Source organism: Hypanus sabinus, chromosome 2 (assembly GCF_030144855.1).
Source record: "Hypanus sabinus isolate sHypSab1 chromosome 2, sHypSab1.hap1, whole genome shotgun sequence".
Lineage (NCBI taxonomy): Eukaryota > Metazoa > Chordata > Chondrichthyes > Myliobatiformes > Dasyatidae > Hypanus > Hypanus sabinus.
The window spans coordinates 180,722,854-180,745,997 of NC_082707.1; the positions used below are offsets into that span (position 1 = coordinate 180,722,854).

Consider the following 23,144-nt stretch of genomic DNA (forward strand, 5'->3'; position numbering starts at 1 on the left):
TCTCATAGTAACATTCCAAATGTTAAAAGGCCTGAACAGATTAGATATGGTGAAGTTATTTCCCATGGTAAGGGATTCTAGGACAAGAGGGCATGACTTCAGGATTGAAGGACGTCCTTTTAGAACTGAGATGTGGAGAAATTACTTTAGTCAGAGGGTGGTAAATCTGTGGAATTTGTTGCCATGAGTGGCTGTGGAGGCCAAGTCATTGGGTGCACTTAAAGCAGAAATAGATAGGTTCTTGATTAGCCAGGGCCTCAAAGGCTATGGGGTGAAAGCAGGGGAGTGGGGATGACTGGAAGAATTGGATCAGCCCATGATTGAATGGTGGAGCAGACTTGATGGGCCGAATGGCCTACTTCTGTTCCTATATCTTAGTCTTACATGAACTGTGTCATGAAATCAGCAATCTGTAACTTCTCATTTGCTCACTAATTTGCCTACAGAAAGCTGTAATAAAAAAATAATTAAAAACTGCTTTTAAAAAACCAATCTTTATTTTGACTTTTAAAATACATAAGTAAAAAATCCTACTGTAGTTAAAAAGAAATAAATCTACTCAAAGCACACATGTGGTGGAGGGGTCTTGTGTATTCTGCAACAGCTGGAAGCTATACTCCACCCTGAACAAGACCATGTCTCTTCCAGCCTACCACACTGGCCCTTGGGGAGAAAGCCCGGTAGCAAGGAGAGGGCCCCATTGATGGGAAGGTGAATACATTTCCAACAACACAAGATGCTGGACAGACTCGGTGGGTCAGGCAACACTGAGAGAAGAAAATGGACGACATTCACCAGATGAAGAGCCTCGACCAAAGATACAGACCGTCCATTTCCCTCCACAGATGCTGCCCGACCCATCAAGTTTCTCTAGATTCTGGAGTGATGCTCCGGACTTTAGCATCCAAAACTCTGGTGTCTACATTGAGACAATCCTGAACCTGCCCCATTGACTTCCAGACTTCTAAAGTTCCACTCTGTTAGCATTCAGCATGGAGACAGACCTGCCTACTTATGCCCAAACCCCAATAGTTCTGTGACACACCCAGGAACTCACATATCTGCCCTGCATGGGCAAGAAGAAGGGGCCAACCAAGGGAATGGCCAGAGGCAGGCACTTCTAACCTTGGTGTCAGCTCCGGCTGGGTGTTTGCAGGAAGACCCAGGGCTCAGTCGCAGAGGCTGTCCTCAGAGTCACTCTCATTGTCGGCCTGGAGCTGTAGGGCACCCACTGTCTGATCCAGCTCCTGCTGCAGCTGTTCCAGCTCCTGCTCCGAGCCCTCCGAACAGCAGGCCTCGGCCGCCTCCTCGGCCTTGAATGAGGCCAGCGGGGGCTTCTGGTGGGCTGGGACCACTGTGCCCTGGCACCTCTGCTGTAGGAAGGCAAGGGCGGCCTCCTGGATCAGCTGCGTGCATTCGGCCGTACCCAGCTCGGGTCCGTTTACCGAGATCTGTAGCAGGCTGTCAAGTAGGCCGGTGTCTTCGCAGCGACCACCCCGCAGTCGTGCTTCCAGCCTCCGCAGAGCAGCAAAGGCCCGGTCAGAGCGGGCCGGGGCCACGGGGGCTGAAAGTGCCACCTCGGCAAACTGCATTAGGGCCGGGTACGTGCCCAGGCCCAAGAGGCGGCGCAGACAGCACTCAGTCGCTGAAGATTCGCCCAGTGACGAGGCTGCAGCACCAACCTTCCAGCCCGGCAGCTCAAGCTTGAGTCGGGCCCACTCAGCCTGCAGCCGGGCCTCGGTGGCCGGGTCTCTGGGATGGAAGTGAGAGGCCAAGGCCCCAACCTCAGCCTGCCCATGAGCAGCAAAGCCGGTGGAACCCGGGTCAGGCACCAAGTGGGGGTTAAAAATGGAGAGGGTGGCCAACAGCGGAGCAGACGCCTCAAAGCGGCGACGTAAGTCGGTCACCAACCGGGCAGTGTAGGTCTCCAACAGACCACTCAGCTCAGCCTCATCCCCAGCGCCCAGTGTTGGCAGGGCACAGCAGGACAAGCGGCCGCCGGGCTCCAGATCCACTCGCAGGCGAGTTAGCGCAGCCCGGGAGGAAGCAGCCTCCTCGAGCCTTTGCAGGGCTTGTCGTAGGAGGGACTCCAGGGCGGGCGGGTGGAGGCCGCCCCGGCGCCAGGCCCGCGACAGGCCCAGCAGCGCAGCCGAAGCCTCCCGCAGGATATAGAGGGCCCCGGCAAAGCGCAGGCTGCCCAATTGGGCCAGGAGGCCAACAGCTGCTGCCTCAGCCTCACTCAGTGCTGACAGGGCCCGCAACAGCGCCACGTAGTCATTGTAGGCGCCCTCCACCGAGGCCTCAAGGGAGAGTCGGCGGCGGCGGCAGGCCCGTCTCAGCCGGCGCAGCAGTGCCGGTTTCAGACGGCCACTGGGCTGTGCAGCCGAGGCCCCGGCCAGACGGGCACTCAGGTAGGCTTCGGCCAGGCTGTGCGAACGCTCCAGCACCTCCCACAGCTGCTGCAGGTAGGCCTCAACCCGCAGCAGGGGACGGCAGGTCGGGCAGCCCGAGGCGGCAGCCAACAATAGCCGGCGGCTCACACAATGCAGGCCCAGCAAGGCCGGGCTCAGCTCCCTCAGCCGGGACACGACTGCTGGCATTGCCTCGCCGCCGTCCGTCACCAGCGAAGCCAGCCGAGAGACTGGCAGCTCCAGGCAGCCCAAGGTGCGGCTGATCACTGCTGCCAACTCGTCAGCCGAGTCCCAGCCCCGGCCAGGGCCTGGGGCCTCGGCGAAGAGTAGCCCACTAGCCACCTCAACGCCAGGCTCAATGAACTGAGCGAAGGCCAGCAGTGAGGACTCGGCTCCAGGACCGGCGCGCTCGCAGCGGATGCCGAAGGCGGGGGCGCGGCAGATGCGGCTGACGAGTCGCTGGCGGACAGCGGTGCCCAGTCCGCGGAACACTTCCTGAAGTGTATCGGCTCGCCGAAAGTGTGTGGTGGCACCTCCCGCCAGCCCCGCCTCACCAAGCAAGCGCAATGCGGGACGTAGCTTTGCGGTGGGCAGTCCCTCACGCGCCAGCCAATAGGCAGCGAGGAAAAGGGCGCGCAGAGAGGTGCCCTCCTGGCGCTCACGCTCGGCCATTTCGCGCTCAGACATACGGCCCGCCAGCTCAGCGTGCACAGCAGCAGCATGCTGCTGAGACTCAGCATGCACCTGCAGCGCTGACTTCTTGTAGCGCACAGCCGGCGTCCCATTGAACACCTTGGTCTTGTTCTGCTTGTTCTGGGTGTCGTGACGCCGGCACAGGTAGCAGAACATGCCCTGGCCCTCTTCGTAGAGCAGCCAGTAAACACCGGTGCGCTCGCAGTAAGTCAGCTCACGGTCCGACAGCCACTTATGCACAAAGCGGTCCCCACGCCGCGGCTCAGCGGACACAGCCACCCGCTCACAGCCAGTGCGCACGCACTTGTAGTGTGCGTGAACACGCGCCGCCTCATAGCTGGCGAAGACATCGCGGAAGGCACTCTCGAGGTCAACGGTGGAATCGGGGCTCCCACTCGGGACTGCCTCCTCCTGCCGGGCTTGGGGCTGGGCAGCAGCTGGTGATTCCTCCAGGGCTCCAGGTGGCGCTGCTGTAGGTGGAGGTGTGCTGCTGGGCTCCGGGTCTGCAGAGTCTAGGAGAGGAGAGAGAAAGGTGTCAGGGTGGGTGCTTTCTGGGGATGGTGGGGGAGAGAGTGGACTTGTGGGCAGAGAAGGGAAGGGTGAAGGGAAGAGGTGTGGGGTAAGATGGTAGGGAGAGAGAGGAAGTGTGGGGAGGTGGGTTGAACAATCAGGCCACACTGGTCTGTCCTCAACTGTGCTTAATTATTGTTGGGAAATGGGGCTGAGCTCCATCAGGGTATGGTCACATTGAGTAGAGGGACTCTTTCTACACTTCTCCCTGCCTCAGTAAAGCAGCTAGCATAATCAAATACTGTATCCCATCCACCCCACTTCTCACTTCTCCCTTCTCCCATCAGGCAGAAGATACAAAAGCACCTCTAGATTGTTATAGGACTGAATAATTATCCCCATGGTAATCTGAGATGTCATTACCCCAAACCTCTCCAATCAGAGACATCCTCCCCAAAAACTTCCACCTAGTCATAGGCATCATTCCCAACTCTCCAATCAGAGAAATCCTTTACCTGTACTTCCACCCAATCAGACATTCTCCCCAAACCCTTCCGCCCAATCAGTGACATTATCACTCTTACAACTGTACTTGCTCGAGAGATGGACAGAGTATACAGAAGTGAAGCAAAACAGCAGGTTATGGACTGTATGCAGATTACAGAGGAGGTAACACACACAAAATGCTACAGGAACACAGGTCAGTTATCCCCATTGTAAACATAGAAACATTTTCTACGTTTCTATGTAACACACACAAAATGATAGAGGAACACAGCAGGTCAGGCACAAGAGGCTGCCCATGGACTGAAATGTCGGAATGGGAATTAAAATTAAAATTTTGGCCATTGGGAAGTTTTGCTTTTGGTGGATGGAGTGGAGATGCTTGCTGAAACATCCCCAATTTAGAACATTTCAACAATGTCGAACAGGCCGCATCAGGATTACCTGAGAGACAACCCCAGTAGGTTTGTGGGTGAAGTGTTGCCTCACCTGAAAGGACTGTTTGGGGCCTGGTATGAAGGAGATGAATGGGCAGGTGTAGCACTGCAAGCTGGAGGTGTTTGCTGTTTTCAGACAAATTAGGGTGGATAAATCCCTAGGGCTTGACAACGTATATCCCTCAGACCTTGTTGGAAGCTGGTGCAGAAATTGCAGGGCCTGCCTGCGAAAAATGCTATGGACCTATTTCTTTCCTTACGATGGATAAAATCAAAATGGCCAGGGAGCAGGATAATGTCTCCTTATCTGAGGAAAGCTGGGATTCAGTTCTCAAATCGGTTAACTCAACCTCTCTTTGTGCTCGCCACTGCCTTTTACAGTTTAAGATTGTTCATAAAGCCCATTTGTCTAAATCTAAACTATCTCGATTCTACCCTAGCGTTAGTCCGCTCTGTGATAAATGTAAGAGGGGCATGGCCTCTCTCATCCATATGTACTGGTTCTGTCCTAGCTTGGAGAAATTCTGGAAAGATGTCTTCACTACGTTATCGTGTATTCTGAATCAGCACCTAGAACCAAACCCCTTAATTGCTCTGTTCGGTTTTTGGGGCGAGACAGATTTATGTCTGAGTCCGACCAAATGCCGAATGTTATCCTTTGCCTCTCTCCTGGCTAGACGCTTGATCCTCCTCAGATGGAGAGATGCTGCCCTGCCCACTCATGCTCAATGGCTTAACGACATCATGGCCTGTTTGGACCTCGAAAAAATTCATTATTCAGTTCTCAATTCAGATCTAAAGTTCCATAAGGTCTGGGGACCTTTTATCGAGTACTTTCATAACCTTCCTCTTGACTAGGGCTTTTTTTTTCTCTTCGGTCCCTTGCTTTCAGCTCCTTTTTTTTTTCTGGTAGAAGGCATTATTATCCTCTGTTGCTGAGTGTATTCACAGTCTGGGAGCTTGGCTGTCCTGACTTATTCTCTCTATATTGTGTTGTGGTTGGTCTGGAGTTGCTGTTGTTTTTTCTTGTGTTGTGGGGCTTGGGGAGGACACTCTTACTTGTCTTTAATTTAGGTGCTTTTTTTTGCTAAATTCTCTTCCTTTGTAGCATATTGTTATTGTATGCTTAATTTTGCACTGTTTTAATGTTCCTCATTGGGATTTGGGGTTTTTAATTTGTAAAATGTTTTGAAAAACTAATAAAAAAAAATTTAAAAAAAGAAGAAAGAAATTGCAGGGCCCCTAGCAGAGATTTAAAATGTCCTCAGCCGCAGAGGATTGGATGATAGCTAATGTTGTTCCATTATTTAAGAAAGGCTCTAAGAAAGATGGGAAGTTATAAGCTGGTGAGCCTCTGACAGCAGTAATAGGTAAGTCAGTGGAAGGTATTCTAAGCGAACCGGTTTTTAAGTATTTGAATAGAAATGGATTGAATAAGAATAGTCAATGTTGCTTTTGCGTGGTAAGTCAGGTCTAACAAATCTTTCAAGAAAGTTACCAGGAAAGCTGATGAAAGCAAGGCAGTGGATGTTATCTACATGGACTTTAGCAAGGCCTTTGACAAAGTCCCACATGGGAGGATGGTCATGAAGAATCAGTCAGTTGGCAGTCAAGATGAGGTAATAAACTGGATTAGACACTGGCTTCGGAAGAAGCCAGAGAATGTTAGTAGATATTCGCTTTCTGACTGGAGGCCTGTGTCTAGTGGTGTACTGCAGTGACTGTTGTCATCAATATAAACAATCTGGATAATAATGTTGTAAGCTGAATCAGCAAATTTGCAGAGGATACCAAGATTTGGGGTGTAGTGGACAAGGAAGTCTATTAAAGCTTGCAGCTGGATCTATCTGGATTGGCTGGAAAAATGGCAGATGAAATTTAATACAGATAAGTGTGAGGTGTTGGACTTTGTGAGGCCAAACACATGTAGATTTTACAAGTGTAGGGCACTAAGGAGTGTGGTAAAACAGAGGGAACCAGTAATACAGATACATAATTCTTTCAAAGTGGCATCACAGATAGGGTCGTAAAGAGATCTTTTGGCATTTTCAAGACTCGAGGATCTGAGTTATAGGGAAAGGTTGAATAGGTTAGGACTTTATTCCCTTGAGCATAAGAGAATGAGGAGATATTTGATAGAGGTATACAAAATTATGAGGCATTGATAAATATAAGTACAGATGGCAAGGTGGAGATACGTCTCTACCAAGGAAGGTGGAAAGAACTCCTTCACTCTGCTAGCCTGTAGGTCACCCTTAGCTCCCCAATTAGGGTCATGTGAAGCCATGGGAGCAAGTGTTGGATGGTCATATGAACAGCTAGTGCATATCACAAGACCTAGTTATGCAACCACTGAAAATTGATATTGACAGTGGTCACCCATCTTGTAAAAACACTGCCCAGAAGATAAAGGCAAACCATTTCTGTAGGAAAACTTGCCAAGAACAATCATGATTATGGGACCATGATCGCCTACGTCGTATGACACAGCACGAGATGATGATGAGGAGGCTTTTTCCACCGAGGCTGCGTGAGACTGGAATTAGAGGCCATGGAGAAAAGGTGACAGATGTAATGTTCAAGGGGAACTTCCTCACTCAGAGGGCTGCAAGTGTGGGGAATGAGCTGCCAGTGGAAGTGGTGGATGCAGGTTCGATTTCAATATTTAAAATAAATTGGAATAGATTCATGGATGGGAGACATGGGGAGCGCTATGGTCCGGGTACAGGCAGGTTAATAATTTGGTACGGACTAGATGGGGCAAAGGTCTAATTTCTGTGCTATAATGCTCTGTAAAAGGAAGGAAGAGGGGGAACCAGAGGGGTTGATGGACAAGCGAGGAGAAATGAAGGACAGAGGGTAACAGCGAGGGGTTAGAAAAAAGAGAGGAGGGAGAGGGGAGAATTTACCAGAAGTTGAAGAAGTCATTGCCTCCTTCCCCTCCTCTCAGTTTCTTATTCTGGATTCTGTCCCCCTCCGATCCAGTCCTGTTGAAGGGTTTTGGTCTGAAACGTTGACTGTTTCTCCCCCTCCCTCGCTTAGATGCCGAGTTCCTCCAGCATTTTGTGTGTGTTGCTCAAGATCTCCAGCAGCTGCTGAATCTCTTACGTTTAGAGTTTGGTAATGGACTGGTTCCACTGGAACTTCAGCCGGAAGGTTTAACACCTTGATGGCCCTGGTCCTCAGTTCCTTGCCAACTCACGCCCCTGGGAGCCTTGGATACTCACGGCCGCACACACTGCAGGTGAACCTCCTCCTCTTGGCCGTCGTGAAGCCGCTGCCTGGGTCAACAGTGTCCCCACAGGCTCCAATGGTCACAGTCAGACCGACAGGAGGCTGCTCGTCCAGACCGCTTCCCTCCTGCTGATCAGGGGTGGAGGGGAGGGCCTCATCTCCCTGGGACAGGGAACCCCCGACTCCCTCGGCCTCCTCCCCCAGGCCCCTGCTCTCGATGGGGGCTCCAGCAGGCACGGCGCCACTGGCGTGCGAGTACAGGTGATCCCGCAGGCTACCCCTGGCAGAGAACCTCTCCCCACAGTAGTGGCAGGAGTAGAGCTTGTGGGTCTTGCTCCGTTTAAAGTTGAGACCGGGGACCTGCAGACCCCTGGACGCTGCCGCAGATGATGGGGGGAGGCTTTGGCCGCTCTCCTCTGCTCCTACCTCCTGGCCAATGGGAGGACGGGCGTACCGGTGCTCAGGGATGTTGGCCACTCCCAGGGTCATCTGACTGGTCTGCTCCGTGGTCAGAGTGGTGACCCCGCTCCGGCTTCCAGGGGGCACTGGCAGCTTCTGTGAGCCCGAGATCTGGATGCCGTAGAGGTTGGGCGACTGAAGGGATGGCACCTCGGGGTGCTGGGTGAACACCTGTCCCCCTTGGCTCGGGTCATGGACCAGGTTGTAGGCATGCAGGAATCGGATGCCCTCCTCCAGGCGGTTGGGGTCTACCGGCTGCTTTGGACCCTTGCCCGTGTACATGAGGTGTAGTAAGTAGCTGAAGATGTCTGGCTGGATGTCCATTGGCTGCACTTTGATGTAGTCACTGTCAGGGAGAGGGGATGGAGGGAGAAAGAAGGTGTGAAGGAGTGAGAGCCGGGGGTGGGGGTGGGAGGTGGGAGAGTAGGGAAGGGGGAGAGAAATCAAAACAGCACTTTCAAAAAAACATGAAACTCCTGACACATGCATTCCCCCAGCAGATCTGTCTCAGGCACCGGATTCCAGCACTGGCAGCTGAGCCTGACAAGAGACCCAAACCCATAACTTTGGTTAATAGGACAGGAAAGGGAAAATGAAAGCAAAAAGTGCTGGAAAAACTCACCAGGTCAGTCAGCAACTGTGAAGAGAGCAACAGGGAAACATAATTCCCTGAAAGTACCCATGAGTAGATAGAGTGATAAAGAAGGCATATGACATCTTTTCTTATTGCTACAGGCAGAGACTATAAAAGTCAGAAGGTCATGTTGCAATTTATAAAACTTGAGAGCCACATTTGGAGTAGTATACACTGAGGGCCTGAGCTGTGAGGCGAGGCTGGACAAACTTGGGTTGTTTTCTCTGGAGTGGTAGAGACTGAGGGGGAGACGAGACAGAGGTTTATAAAATGATGCAAGATACAGACAGAAAAGACAGTGTCTTTTATCGCAGGGTACCAGAGGGCACAGGTTTAAGGTGTGAGGGGAAATGTTTAAAGGGAGAGTGCTGCTGCCCCTTAGCGCCAGAGGCCCTGGTTCAGTGACCTCTGGTGCTCTGTTTGGAGTTTGTATGTTCTCCCTCTGACCTTGAGTTTTGCTGTTTCCTTCTACATCCCAAAGGGCTGATGTGGCTGAAGGGGTCATTCACTTCAAAGCCCATCAAGCTGTGATGTTGATCCCAATTGGCTGCTGTGAATTGCCCCCAGAGTGTGGGTGGGTAGAATCTATGGGGAAGATGATTAGAATGTGGGGAGAAAAAAATGGTCATATTCCATCTGGGTAGCCTCCAACTTGACAGCATGAACTCTTATTTCCTCTACCCACCCCTCTTTTTTCCAATTCCAGTACCCCTCTTACCCCTTCTCTCATGCCTACAACTTCCCTCTGATGCCCCTCTTCTTTCCCCTTCTCCCATGGTCCACTTTCCTCTCCTATCAGGTTCCTTCTTCTTCTGCCCTTTACCTTGTCCACCTACCCCCTCCCAACTTTTTATTACACCACCTCCCCCCTCGCCTGGTCTCACCTACACCCGCCAGCTTGTAGTCCTTCCCCACCCTCCACCTTCTTATCCTAGCTTCTGTCCCCTTCCTTTCTAGTCCTGATGAAAAGTGTCAGCCCAAAATGTCATTTGTTTATGCCTCCTGAACTGCTGCGTTCTTCCAGTATGTTTTGTGTGGTAACAGTGTGAATGTGTGGATGAATCCACAGGGTCTGTTTCTGTACTGTGAGTGAAGGGTAGAGAAGTCCCATGAACAAGGGGGAGTCTGAACAAGCTGTAGGAGGAAGGCTGAGAACGCCTCTTACCTGGACTGATGAATGAAGATCATCTTGAAGTAGTTGGAGAATGCAGCCAGCACAGCTCGATGGGCTTTGAAGTGAATGTCCCCTACGGCCACGGTGCAGTCACACAGGAAGCCAAACTCCCGCTGGACATTCAGCTGCTGCAGCAGGACCACACTATGATTCGCCACGTCCATAGCGTCGCCCGAGCCCTGCAGGGAATAAAGCCACACAATTTATATTTGGTACTGCCCTTTGAAAGTTCAAATTCAGAGCAAACTTATTACCAAAGAACATATATGTCACCATACACAACCTGCGATTCATTTTCTTGTAGGCAGACTCATTAAATCCAATAACCATAGCAGAATTAATGAAAGAACACACCAACCAGTGTGTAAAAGACCACAAAATGCAAATACAAAATAAAAATAATAATAATAACTAAGCGATAAATATCAAGAACGTGTAATGTTCTATGTTCGCCCAAACCCCAACCAAAGACAGGGTATCTGAGATGAACAACAAAATGGGCTCATTAACCATTACAGCACAGTACAGGCCCTTCAGCCCACAATGTTACCCTCCATTTCCTATTATCCATGTGTCTACTAAGAACTTGTTCAATGCCCTTTTACTATACCTCTGGCTGTACATTACAAACACTCATCACTCTGTGTAAAAAGAAACTTACCTCTATACTTCCATCTATACTTTACCTTAAAATTATGCCCCTCGAATTAGCCATTTCCACCCTTGGGAAAATGTCCCTGGCTGTTCAATCTTCTAATCTTCACTCCAGTGAGAAAAGTCCTCAAGAAAGTTCACACCTCAGAACAACATTACTGTGTGTGGCTCAACATTGTTTATAAGACCATAAGACATAGGAATAGAATCAGGCCATTCGGCCCATCAAGTCTGCCCCACCAATCTGTCATGGATGATTGATTACATTGGCCAACAAAGATTCTGCTTCCTGATTACTTTTGGATGTACCTTATGGATTTTGGGCTGCTGATCAAGAAAATCACTGTCAAATTTCCCTATCATGCACCATTTTTTAAAATCATCTACATTTGTTATTTCAATTTATATTTCAAGTCAGAATGACAGATGCCGAGATTAATGAAGGCTTTTCTTGTTGGTTCACAAATCAAACAGGTCATCAATGATAGGCAATTCAAAGACTTCTGATGGGACCAGAGAAAATTACATGGAAGGCATTCAAAGATGCTGTTGAAAATTTTCTCGGCAGCTGGCTGACAACATGCTTCAAGCACATAAAACCATGAAGGGAAAAATGTCACTCAAGATTAATTTTCTACATTCCCATTTAGACTTCTTCCCTGCAAATCTTGGAACTGTCAGTGACAAGCATGGTGAAAGGTTTTACCAGGGCATTTTTGTCTTGGAGAAATGATATCAGGGCACCTGGAATCCATCAGCGCTAGATGATAATGGTTGGCCACTTAAGCAAGGAGCCACAGGCACTGAGTACACACGAAAATTATCAACAAAACATTTTTAGTTTAGTTGAACTATTGCAAAACGTCAGTACTGTTATCCAATTAAATGCATTATATTCAATAAAAATTACTTTTTTCCCTCCAAATTCCTGTGTAGTCTGAAATCATATTTGTGTTCAGCTTCAAGTGGTCTATCATGAACAAAACAAAATTCTGAGGAAGCAACACTTTTGAAAAAATTTGTTGTCCAGTGTTATTATCCCTGTCAACCTGTCTCCTGCCTTCTCCCTATAAGCTTTGTTGTTGCTCCACTGGGTGGCACTTCTGCTGTTTCCGTAGCATCTGAATGTTTTCTATGAGGCAGAGTTCAACCTAGCACAGATGGAAAGCGTGCAAGGGCCTGGGTGGATTCAAACTCGGAACCATTTGCCATTATATCACTGGCTGGCTATTATAACCTTTGATGCCCTCACTAATTAACAACCTATTTCCACTTTAAATATACCCAATGACTTGGCCTGTGGCAATGAATTCCATAGATTCACCACCCTCTGGCAAAATAAACTCTTCACACCATGTTTAAACAATTCCAGGCACAATCAAATCCTGGCACAGCCCACAGATTCTAAGAGGACGTGAGATATTGAAGAGATCATATTTGGAGTATGGTGTATAGTTTTGGTTATGCTCTTATAGGACAGATATCATTAAACTGGAAAGAGTGCAGAGAAGATTTTGTAAGATGTCACTAGTTAAAGGGAGGGTTGGCCAGGACGGGTCTTTACTCCTTGCAGTGCAGGGGAATGAGGGGTGAACTTACAGAAGCGTTTAAAATTATGACACAGATAAGGTGGATGTTAATGCTCTTTTCCCCAGGGTAGGGTGTCCAAAACTGGGGGGGGAGGGTTGGGTTGGTCTAGGGTGAGATGGAAAAGGTTAAAAAGGGACCTGAGGGGCAACTTTTCCATGGAGGGGACGGTGAGTGTTTCCAGAGGAAGTGTTTGAGGCAGGTAAGATTATTCTTGGATAGGTACATGTAGGGTCAAAGCATGGAGGGATACAGCCGTAGGCAGGAAATTGGAACCAGCTGGGTGAGTGGGCACATTGGTCGGGATTGGGTGGAAGGGCCTGAATCCCTATATTGCTGTGATTCTAAGGGAGGATTTTTAAAGGGAACCTGAGGGCAAAGTGATTTTTATACAGAGTAGTTGATATTTAGACCTTGCTGCCAAAGAAAGGAGGTGGTTGAATTGCTAAGACGTGGGATGCAGACCTAGTCTGGGCAAGCGGGATTGATGTAGATTCGCATGGACGTAGTGAACTCAGTGAGTGTGATTCTCCCACAGTTGAGGCTTCTGTGCCCAGTGATGGGGAGGGTTTGGCGCATGCATACACATACGATGACAGATACTGAAAGGACATTCACTCAGAAATGAAAGAATTTCATGTGCTTTTCTCTAAGTAAGGGAAACGAGGCCTGTAAATCCTACTGTGCAGATTGAAGTAACCACATTAGCAAGTAATGGAGATGAGGCGCAGTGTACTTTCCCTCTCGTGCCGTGATACCTGGACCCAGTGCCCTGCTGACTGAGTACCAAACCAGCATAACTATCATCTCAAATGGATCTGAACTGGCATCATTCATTTCTTGTCAGGGCACTTCTCCCAGCTGTGCTGGTCAGACTCAGCTTTATCACACGTACACAGAAACACACAGTGAACTGCAGTACTGCATTAACAACCAACACAACCAAGCGTGTGCTGGGGCAAACCCTAAGTGTCACCATGTGTCTGGCACCAACTTAGCACGTCCACCATTCTCCTCAGAACACCACAAGCAGAAACCACAACACAACAAAGCTAAACTAGCCCCTTTCCCATCCTCTCACTCACCGACAGGCCAGTGCTAGGCACCAGAGTTAACACAGTTGATGTTAGTTCAGTCCTTAGTCCGAATTAACACCACCTCTGAGTCCACAATTTCAGAGTGAGCCTTACCAGGAGAGAGGGAAGACATTCTCACCTGACCACATCTCAGGGGGTTAAACCAGAAGACATATGAGCAGAATTTAGGCCATTCACCCCATCGAGTCTGCTCTGCCATTCCATTATGGCTGATTTATTTTCCCTCTCAACCCCATACCCCTACCTTCTCCCCATAATCCTTGAAGTCAGCTGGGCAGGTGAAGTCACATCTGATTACCCTGATTGTAACAACCATCCTACGCAATAGAGTGTACGATTTCTGTCCCTATTCACAGGGGCAGAGTGCCCACAGTCTCACCTCAGCACTGAGACCCAGGCTGACAGGGCAGTGTCACACTGATGCACTCAGTGAAGATGGCCACCTGAAGAGACATTCACTCCCTCTACAAGTGGCACATGGTGGGTACCCAACCGCTAATGGCTACCCAACAAGACTGCTCAAAGTCTCACCACCTCCCCCATCCCTGCAAAGGTAACACAGGCATGAAAACAAAGCTTCCAGCTGCCCCCTCCTGCACCTGCTCCCCAGCTGCACTCCTCCCTCCCCACATTTACACGCACGCTCCCACTCCCCATCCTTTCACCTCCCCCCTTCAGCTCCTCCTTTCTGCAGCCACCTGTGCACTGCGCTCCCGCGGGCCGGGCCCAGCCGGGCTGCGAGCTGCAGGCTCCGGTACAGGCGCCGCGCCTCTGCTCGGATCGGCCCCAAACTCTGTCCACAGAGTCTGCAGATCTTGTCCTGGGCCGGGGATTGGCGCCGGGCCTGTGAGCCACCCTCCCCGGGTCCCTCGCCCGCCGACTTCCACCTCCTGCTGCCGCTCTGGTCCGTCATCTGCTTCCCGTTCCCCCGGTCCCTCAACGCCTCATCTTCTTTCCCCTCTCCATCGCCACTCACCCGTTCCGTCGCTTCGCAACCTCTGGGGTCACCGGACGCACAGCGTGACGTCACTGCACTCAGGGCGACCGAATTTCACAGCGAGCCACGTCACGGCGACGACAACGTCGCGACCGGTAACAATTATGTCACACGGGAGTTTGACAGTGCCAGTGATGTCACTGCATGAGCCCTCAGTTAAGTCACGAGATTCTCCCACCGGCGATGACGTCATAACGGGAGTTCCCACAACTCGGTGTTGTCACAACGGGTGTCTCTTACTAACAAGGGGACCCACCCAGTAATAGTGAAGTCACGAGGGGACCCACCCAGTAATAGTGAAGTCACGAGGGGACCCACCCAGTAATAGTGATGTCACGAGGGGACCCACCCAATAATAGTGAAGTCACGAGGGGACCCACCCAGTAATAGTGATGTCACGAGGGGACCCACCCAGTAATAGTGAAGTCACAAGGGGACCCACCCAGTAATAGTGAAGTCACGAGGGGACCCACCCAGTAATAGTGATGTCACAAGGGGACCCACCCAGTAATAGTGATGTCACACGAGCAGTTCCCACTAACTATGCCATCACATGGAAAATCTCCAATAGCAGAGACGCCACTCGAACAGCCATCTCAAGTCTCCCAATAACGGAGCAATACCTCTGCAGAAGAATTCCCCCAATGATAATGTGTGGTTCCAAGGTAGAACAGAGGCGTGTTATCAGCACGGCCTTCCCACTTCCTCTGTCTCCTCTACAGACATCCACTATTCATTTAATATCATGATGGGAGCCCCCACCCACTGCATGGTGAGATCTTAATCCAAAATATCACCATGGTACACCTTCACCACAGGCAGTGTAACTAGTATCAGAGGAACATGTCACACCACGTCTGATTTCTTTACATGAACTCACTCTGGAATATTAATTATTTTAATGGTTGACTCTGCAGCCAATCAATAGTAAGAAGCTTTTCACAGAATATTTAACACCGAAAGGCAAAATTGTTCCTTATTTTTAGAACCTGTGGAATTCATTGCCGGCTGTGTGAAGGCCAAGTCACTGGGAGGCATGGAGCAGCGCCAGTGATCAACTGGAGTTCGACTCCCAATGCCGTCTGAAAGGAGTTTGTACGTTCCCCCTGTGAACATATCGCGTTTCCTCCGGGTGCTCAGGTTTCCTCCCACGTTCCAAAGATGTACGGGTTAGGTTTAGTACGTTATAGGTATGCTATATTGCCATCAAAAGCATCAAAGCTGACCCCAGCACATCCTCAAATTGTGTTGGGCGTTGACACAAACAACACATTTTATTTATGTTTCAATGTACGTTGTGACAAATAAAGCAAATCTTTTAAAGTAGAGGATGGTTGGTTCTTGATTAGTAAAGCATCAAAGATTATGAAGAGAAGGCAGGAGAATGGGGTTGAGAAGGAAAATAAATTGACCTTGATCTAATAGTGGTTCTGATTCGATGAGCCAAATGGCCCAATTCTGTTCTTATGTCTAATGGAAACTTCTAAAGGTAAAAAGTGCTGATGTTGATAATCTGAAACCATGAGAAATTCCAGTAATACCCAGCAGTCAGGCTGCATCTGCAGTGAGGCACAGGACACATAACAGATGGTGTGAGCACGCTTGCTTTCATCAGTCAGAACACCGAGTATCGGAGTTGGGATATTATGTTTAAACTGTACTTGGTTCAATGGTTCCATTTAATTTCAGAGAATGTATACAGTATACAATCTGAAATCCTTACTCTTCACAGACATCCATGAAAACAGAAGAAAACCCCCACAGAATGATGACAGAAAAATGTACAACCCCAAGGAGCTCCTCCCCTCCCCCCATCCACAGCTGCAGGAAGGAGGTCTCTAAATTGTAAAAGGCGCAGGAAACTGGAGACTTTGAACTATAAGAAGATATTAGATAGTTTTATATTCAATATCTGTCCCCGGGACAGATTTAGCCATTTCTATCCTAGGAAAAAGTTTCTGACTGCCTACTCGATCTATTCCTCTTATCACCTTGTACACTGGAGCACATCTGCAACTCTATCTACAAAGACACTGGGGATTACTTGGGATAAACTGCACAGGAACAGGCCATTCAGCCCAATCACTTTCTGTTAGCTTTAATGATCCATTTGATTCTTTTAGACCATAAGAGAATCAAGTAGTTCATAAAAGTTGGATCAGCATGGTAGTGTAGTGGTTAGCACAACACTTTACAGTACAGGCTACCCAGGTTCAATTCCTGCCACTGTCTGTAAGGAGCCAGTGTGACCACATGGGTTGCTTCTGTGTGCTCTGGTTTCCTCCCACAGTCCAAAGACATACAAGTTGGTAGGTTATTTGGTGGTTGTAAATTGTCCCCAGATTAGGCTGGGGATAAATTGGGGAATTACTGGGTGGCATGGTTTGAAGGGTCAGTGGGGCCTATCCACACTGTATCTCAATAAATAAATAAGGCATAGGAGCCAGAATTAGGCCATTCGGCCCATCAGGTCTGCTTCACCAATCCATCATGGCTGATTTATTTTCCCTCTCAACCCCATTCTCCTGTCTCCCCCCCCCCATAACCTTTGACACTCTTACTAATCAAGAACCTATCAATCTCCACTTTAAATATACCCAATGACTTGGCCTCCACCACCATCTGTGGCAATGAATTTCACAGATTCACCACCCAACCTAAAGAAATTCCTATTCATCTCTGTTCTAATGGGACTTCCTTCAATTCTGAGGCTGTGATTTACAACCTAACTTTATTACTGCAATCTTTGGTATACCAAATGAGGATGGTAATCAGTTTTCTCCTTCAATCAGACGAATGATTGCTTTTGTAACATTAATGGCCAGAAGGTCTATATTGCAAAATTGGAAAGAAGTAAACCCTCCTACCACGTCTCAGTGGCTTTTTCAAACTATTTCTTATCTGAGTTTGGAAAAAATTAGAAGCACTATTTTTGACTCGTCAATTAAATTTGAAGAAACTTGGGGACCGTTCATCTGACATTTTCATATGAATTAATTTGGCCTCTTCCAGACCTTCTCTCTGTTTATTCTTGTTCAGGTATGGAGTTCCGGAGTTCTTTGACACTATCATATACTTATAAACTGTTATTATTGCCCATGTTAGTTTTAGTTTAGTGTTTGTTTCATATATATATTTTCTTTCACACATCTCTAATTTTTTTTCTTTTTCTTTTGATGATTAGTTTTGTTTTTTTTTCATATATAATTATATAGACTTGATTGATTAATGTACTTTTTTGTTGTTGATGTTTAATAGGATATCATTATCCTATTATTAATGTAATCTTAAGTCTATTGTATTCATAACCTATTCATTATTATGTTATGTTTTTTTTATATTTATATGAAACTCAATAAAAAGATTGAAAAAGAAAGAAAGAATTCTGAGGCTGTGCCCTCTGGTCCTAGACTCCCCCACTGCAGGGAGAGATCACTCCATGTCCACGCTTAGTATTTCAAAATTCAATAGGTTTCAATGAGATCCCCACACCCCCATTCTTCTAAACACCAGCAAGTACAGAATAAGTAACACAATAAATATAAATACATAACCTATCTTATATATGGACATAGATTATATGTCCACAAGTGACAATAGGCACAAGAGTGTCTGTGTTTCAGACAGGAAATGAAGAAGTTGTCATGGTGGGGTAGGTTTGTGGGTGGAGGTGTGAATCTGCCCTACGTCCTGGGGAAGGTCACTGTTTTTGAGTCCAGTGATCCTGGTGTGGATGCTACGTAGCCTCTTCCCTGATGGGAGTGACAGTAACTCAAATAATTACATGCCAACCAGTGGTGCGCAGAAGAGTATCTCTGAATGCACAACACATCGAACCTTGAGGTGGATGGGCCTCAACAGCAGAAGACCATTAACACTCTGTCCACTTTATTAGGTATAGGAGGTACTTAATAAAGTAGACACTGAGTATATTTCACCTTTATACGTTAAAATCTCCATTCCTCTCACACTGGACACTCACTACTAAAACTACTAAATAGAATAGTAATATAGAAATACAATCGTACCAGCATGAATTAATCAGTCTGATAGCCTAGTGGAAGAAGCTGTCCTGGAGCCTGTTGGTCCCGACTTTTAGACCGGAACAGTTTGTGGTTGGGGTGACTCGGGTTCCCTATTATCCTTTGGGCCCTTTTTATGCACCTGTCTCTTGTAAATGCCCCGAATAGTAGGAAGTTGACATCTACAGATGCGCTGGGCTATCCGCACCACTCTCTGCAGAGTCCTGCGATTGAGAGAAGTACAGCTCCCATACCGGGCAGAGATGCAGCCCGTCAGATGCTTTCAATTGCGCCCCTGTAGAAAGTCCTTAGGATTTGGAGATCCATATCAAACTTCAATCATCTGAGGTGAAAGAAAAAAAATGGTTAAAGTGAAACCATCTGTTGAGGGAACACCAGCAATAGAATGAGCGTAGTTGTCCCCTTTTGTTCAAGACCCTGATGGTTGAAGGGTAGTAACTGTTCCTGAACCTGATAGAGTGAGTCCTGAGGCACTTGTAGCAAGAAAAGATCACAGCCTGGTGCTTTTCGGTGGCAACATTTTACATAGATTTGCTCAATGATTAGGAGGGTTTAACCCATGATGTACTGGGCCGCTGCAGTCAGCACATCCAGTCAGCACACTTTCCACCACATATCTATAGAGGTTTGCTAAGGGTTTTTATTTCCCTACATCCTTCAACGCCTGCACCTTTAGCACACAATGTTGTGTCAATCCTTGTTAGATCAATCTAACCCTTCCCTCCTACATAACCCTCCATTATTCCATCATCCAAGTTCCTGGGGATCTCTTAAATGCCCCTAATTTATCTGCCTCTACTGCCAAGGCATTCCATACACCCACAACACTTTGTGTTAAAAAAAACACCTGTGAAATATCCCTGTGCTTTCCTCCAGTCATCTTAAAATTATGTCCCGTCGTATTAGCCATTCCCACCTTGGGAAAAAGTTTCCGGCTATCCACTCTATCTAAACCTCTTCTGCACCTCAATCAAGTCACCTCTCAGCTTACTTTGCTCCAAAAAGACCCCGGTAACCAAAGGTTATCCATCCATAACCCCCCCCCCCCGCCCCCCACCCAGCTCCTTCATCTCTCTCTGCCTCCTCCAGGCACTAGTCATTGAGATATGTAGCTGAAAGAAGGCCATACTGCCCACTGAGTCCTTGCTGATCATTGACCATCCAATTACATTAATCCCACATTAATTCCACTTTCTACCACTCACCCACACACTAGGGACAAATTACAGCACCACTGCTAACCCGTACATTTTTGGGATGTGGCAGGGAACCAGAGAACCTTGGGGGAGAAACCACGTGGTCACCAGGAGAATGTGCCAGTGGTCAGGATCAAACTAGGGCCCCTGATGCCATGGGCCAATGGCTCCGCCGACCGTGCTGCCCCTCATCATGTCCGAGGCTGCTTCAAGCCCTGTGTTTTGTTCTTGTTGTGACCCTCCCCAGCCTATGGTACCTCCCAGTCCTGATATCTCTTCCTATCTCCACGCCCACCGCCAGGCCCCACACATCTCACCAAAAACTTTATCATTATTAGCTTGTTTCCAAACCAGCCCCACCCACTTCCCTATTATTCTAAAGTCCTGGCCTAATTTTGCTCTTGTCAATCTCCCCTCGGGAATGATTTGTCAACACCCACCATTGCCACTAATCAGCTGCAGGACACCGAGGCGTTCTCCTCTTCCTCCTCTAGATCTCTTCCTCATTGTGCACCACGGGTCCGCTCTCCACCAGCACGGCCACTGACGACACGGCCTGTACGTCACCTTCATAAGCACCGTTGGGACCTGGGTCGTTCAGCAAAGAGATCGGAAAGGTAAACCTCATTAAGAAATTGGCTGTATGAAAACCCGAGGGGCCCCAAATTCATTACAGCAATAAGAGCAGCTGCATCTTTGAATGCTGTGGAGAATACATTCATATTAACAGAGGAATAACATCGTATTCTAGTCTTCCCAAGACTTTATCAATTATGGTATCACATTCATTAGCTGTGATGAAGCCCTTTTTCCTGCTGTGTTTCCCTGATTCAGGCTATCCACCCAGTAGACACTTGATTAGATACACCTGTACACCAGCTCGTTAACACAATTATCTAATTAGCCAATCATGTGGCAGCAGCTCAGAGCATAAAAGCATGCCGACATGGTCAAGAGGTTCAGTTGTTGTTCAGAAATGTGATTATCTAAATGTAGTTACTCTTCTATAGATTTGCCAAGTATACCCACAGGGAAAAGAATCTCAGGGTTGCTTAAAAAGATAAACTCCAATGATGTTACAGGAAATATACCAACATGTACAGTGGAATAGCTGACAGGCAGGAGGCAGCAAGTGGGAATAAAGGGGGCCTTTTCTGGTTGGTTGCCAGTGACTAGTGGTGTTCCTCAGGGGTCAGTATTGGAACACTGCTTTTCACATTGTCAATGCTTTGGATAATGGAATTGACGGTTTTATGGCAAAGTTTACTGATGATACTAAGAAGGTGGAGGGGTAGGTAGTGCTGAGGAAGCAATGTGATTGCAGTAGGACTCAGACAGAATGGAAGAATGGGCAAAGAAGTTGCAGATGGAGCACAGTGTTGAGAAATGTACAATATTATATTTTGGTAAAAAGAATAGTGCAGACTATTATCTAAATGGGGAGAAGGTTCAAACATCAGAAGTACAGAGAGACTTAGGAGTCCTTGTGCAAGACTCCCAGAAAGTTAATTCACAGGTTGAGTCTGTGGTAAAGAAGGCAAATGCAATGTTGGCATTTATTTCAAGGAGAATAGAATATAAAAACAAGGAGATGATGCTGATCCTTTATAAGACACTAGTCAGGCCGCACTTATCAACAGTTTTGGCCCCATATCTCAGAAAGGATGTGTTGTCATTGGAGAGAGTCCAGAGGAGGTTCATGAGGATGACTCCAGGAATGAAGAGGTTAACATTTGAGGAACATTTGGCAGCTTTGGGCCTGTATTCACTGGAATTTAGGAGAATGTAGGGGGATCTCACTGAAACCTACTGAATGTTGAAAGGACTAGATAAGCTAGATGTGAAGAGGATGTTTCCTCCAGTGGGGGTATCCAGAACAAGAGGACACAGCCTCAAAATTGAGGGGCAACCTTTTAGAACAGAGGTGAGGACTTTTTTTTAAGCCAGAGAGTAGTAAATCTGTGGAATTCTCTGTCACAGTCTGCGGTGGAGGCAAAGTCTGTGGGTATGTTTAAGGCAGAAGTTGATAGTTTCCTGATCAGTCAGGGCATCAAAGGATATGGGAAGAAGGCAGGTGTATGGGGTTGAAAGGAATCCAGGATCAGCCATGATAGAATGGCAGGGCAGACTTGATGGGCTGAATGGCCAAATTCTGCTCCTATGTCTGATGGTCTTTTGTTTGTATGTAGTGACATGTATGTACTCTGATAATAAATTTTACTTTGAACTTTAAATAATTTGTTCCTGGCATGTTGAGTGTGTGTCTTCAGGCTCCTGTACCTCCTTCCTGATGGTAGTAACGAGAAGAGGACGTACCTGGTTGGTACCTTAGTGATGGATGTCAAATTCTTGAGGCACTGCCTCTTGAAGTTGTCCTCGATGGTGGGGAGGATTGTGCCTGTAATGGAGCTGGCTGAATCTATAACTCTCTGCAGTCTCTTGTGAATATATGCACTGGAGCCTCCATCCCAGACAGCGATGGCTCTAACCAGAATGCTCTCACCATACATCTGCAGAAAGTTGTAAAAGTCTCTGGTAGGAAATTCAATGCGGAGGCATTGTTTGGGACAGGATCTACTCTCATTCAGGAAAGCTCGGGGTTGGCAGGATAGTTAGTTTTGTGGGGAGCAGGTCCTGCTTCACAAATTTGGTTTGAATATGATATTGATTCAAACGATCGGCATTGATTGTACTGAATTCGGCTGAAGCTTTGATTCTATTGGTCAGTGAATTGGGAAGACAAGGCCCTGGATACGCGAGCCTCAGAGTCCACTGGGGCAGTGCACGGCCTGATGTCTGCGAGTCTTCTGGAGGCCAGGAGGGGGCCTGTAGAAAAGGGGCTTGTTTTGTTGCTGTTGTGTTGTTGCTGAGGCAAGCGAGGCTCCCCACCTTCCCACCTCCCGTCCACTCTCATGCTCAGCCTGATGCTCACTGTATCTCTACATCTACTGGTGCACCATTGAGAGTGCCCTGACCAGCTGCATCACTGAGTTTGCAAGACCCTGCAATGGATCATGAGGATTGCTGAATACATCACCCTCCCCTTCTCCCCCACCCCATTCAGGACATATATCAGAAGTTCTGTATATGCAATGCCTTCAGCATTGTCAACGTCCCCTCTCTGTCTGTCCCATCCATCCCACAGTCTCTTGAACCTCCTACCATCAGGCAGAAGGCACCGCAGCATAAGAACCAGAACCGTCAGGCCTGGTAACAGCTCCTTCCCCCAGGCTGTTAGTCTTAATAACAGCCTGCTGCCACCCAGCACCCATGTACACCGCATCTGAATACCCTGCCCCCACCACCCTCCCCAGCTCACAGACACACTCTCATCCTGCGCTGGGCACTTTACATCTTTTATTGCTGCTGGTTCACATATTTATACGACTGCTTGTTTTATCACAACAGTGCCAGTAACATTGCACTGCCTCACATGAACATGCACCTCACTCTTTATGTCGATCTTCAGGCCCCGTCACTCAGACGTGTTTACTTACTTATGTAAGCCCATCCC

At 48.0% G+C, this 23,144-nt stretch overlaps 1 protein-coding gene across 4 annotated transcripts; it reads right to left on the reverse strand.

Moving 5' to 3' along the window:
- Window positions 1-482: 482 nt before the first annotated feature.
- On the reverse strand, window positions 483-21,849 carry LOC132388354 (uncharacterized). Of its 4 annotated transcripts, XM_059960697.1 has the most exons (5): window positions 20,071-21,849; window positions 18,420-18,756; window positions 10,048-10,235; window positions 7,783-8,594; window positions 483-3,616 (listed from the first exon to the last, which is right to left on the reverse strand). In XM_059960697.1, the coding sequence occupies exons 2-5, from the start codon at window positions 18,423-18,425 to the stop codon at window positions 1,170-1,172; spliced, it is 3,453 nt and encodes a 1,150-aa protein (XP_059816680.1). In that variant the 5' UTR covers window positions 18,426-18,756; window positions 20,071-21,849; the 3' UTR covers window positions 483-1,169. The 4 variants fall into 4 exon arrangements, with proteins under 4 accessions (XP_059816680.1, XP_059816688.1, XP_059816682.1 ...); XM_059960705.1 differs by lacking the exons at window positions 18,420-18,756; window positions 20,071-21,849 and adding an exon at window positions 14,371-14,491; XM_059960699.1 differs by lacking the exons at window positions 18,420-18,756; window positions 20,071-21,849 and adding an exon at window positions 14,093-14,364.
- Between the last annotated feature and the right edge of the window lie 1,295 nt (window positions 21,850-23,144).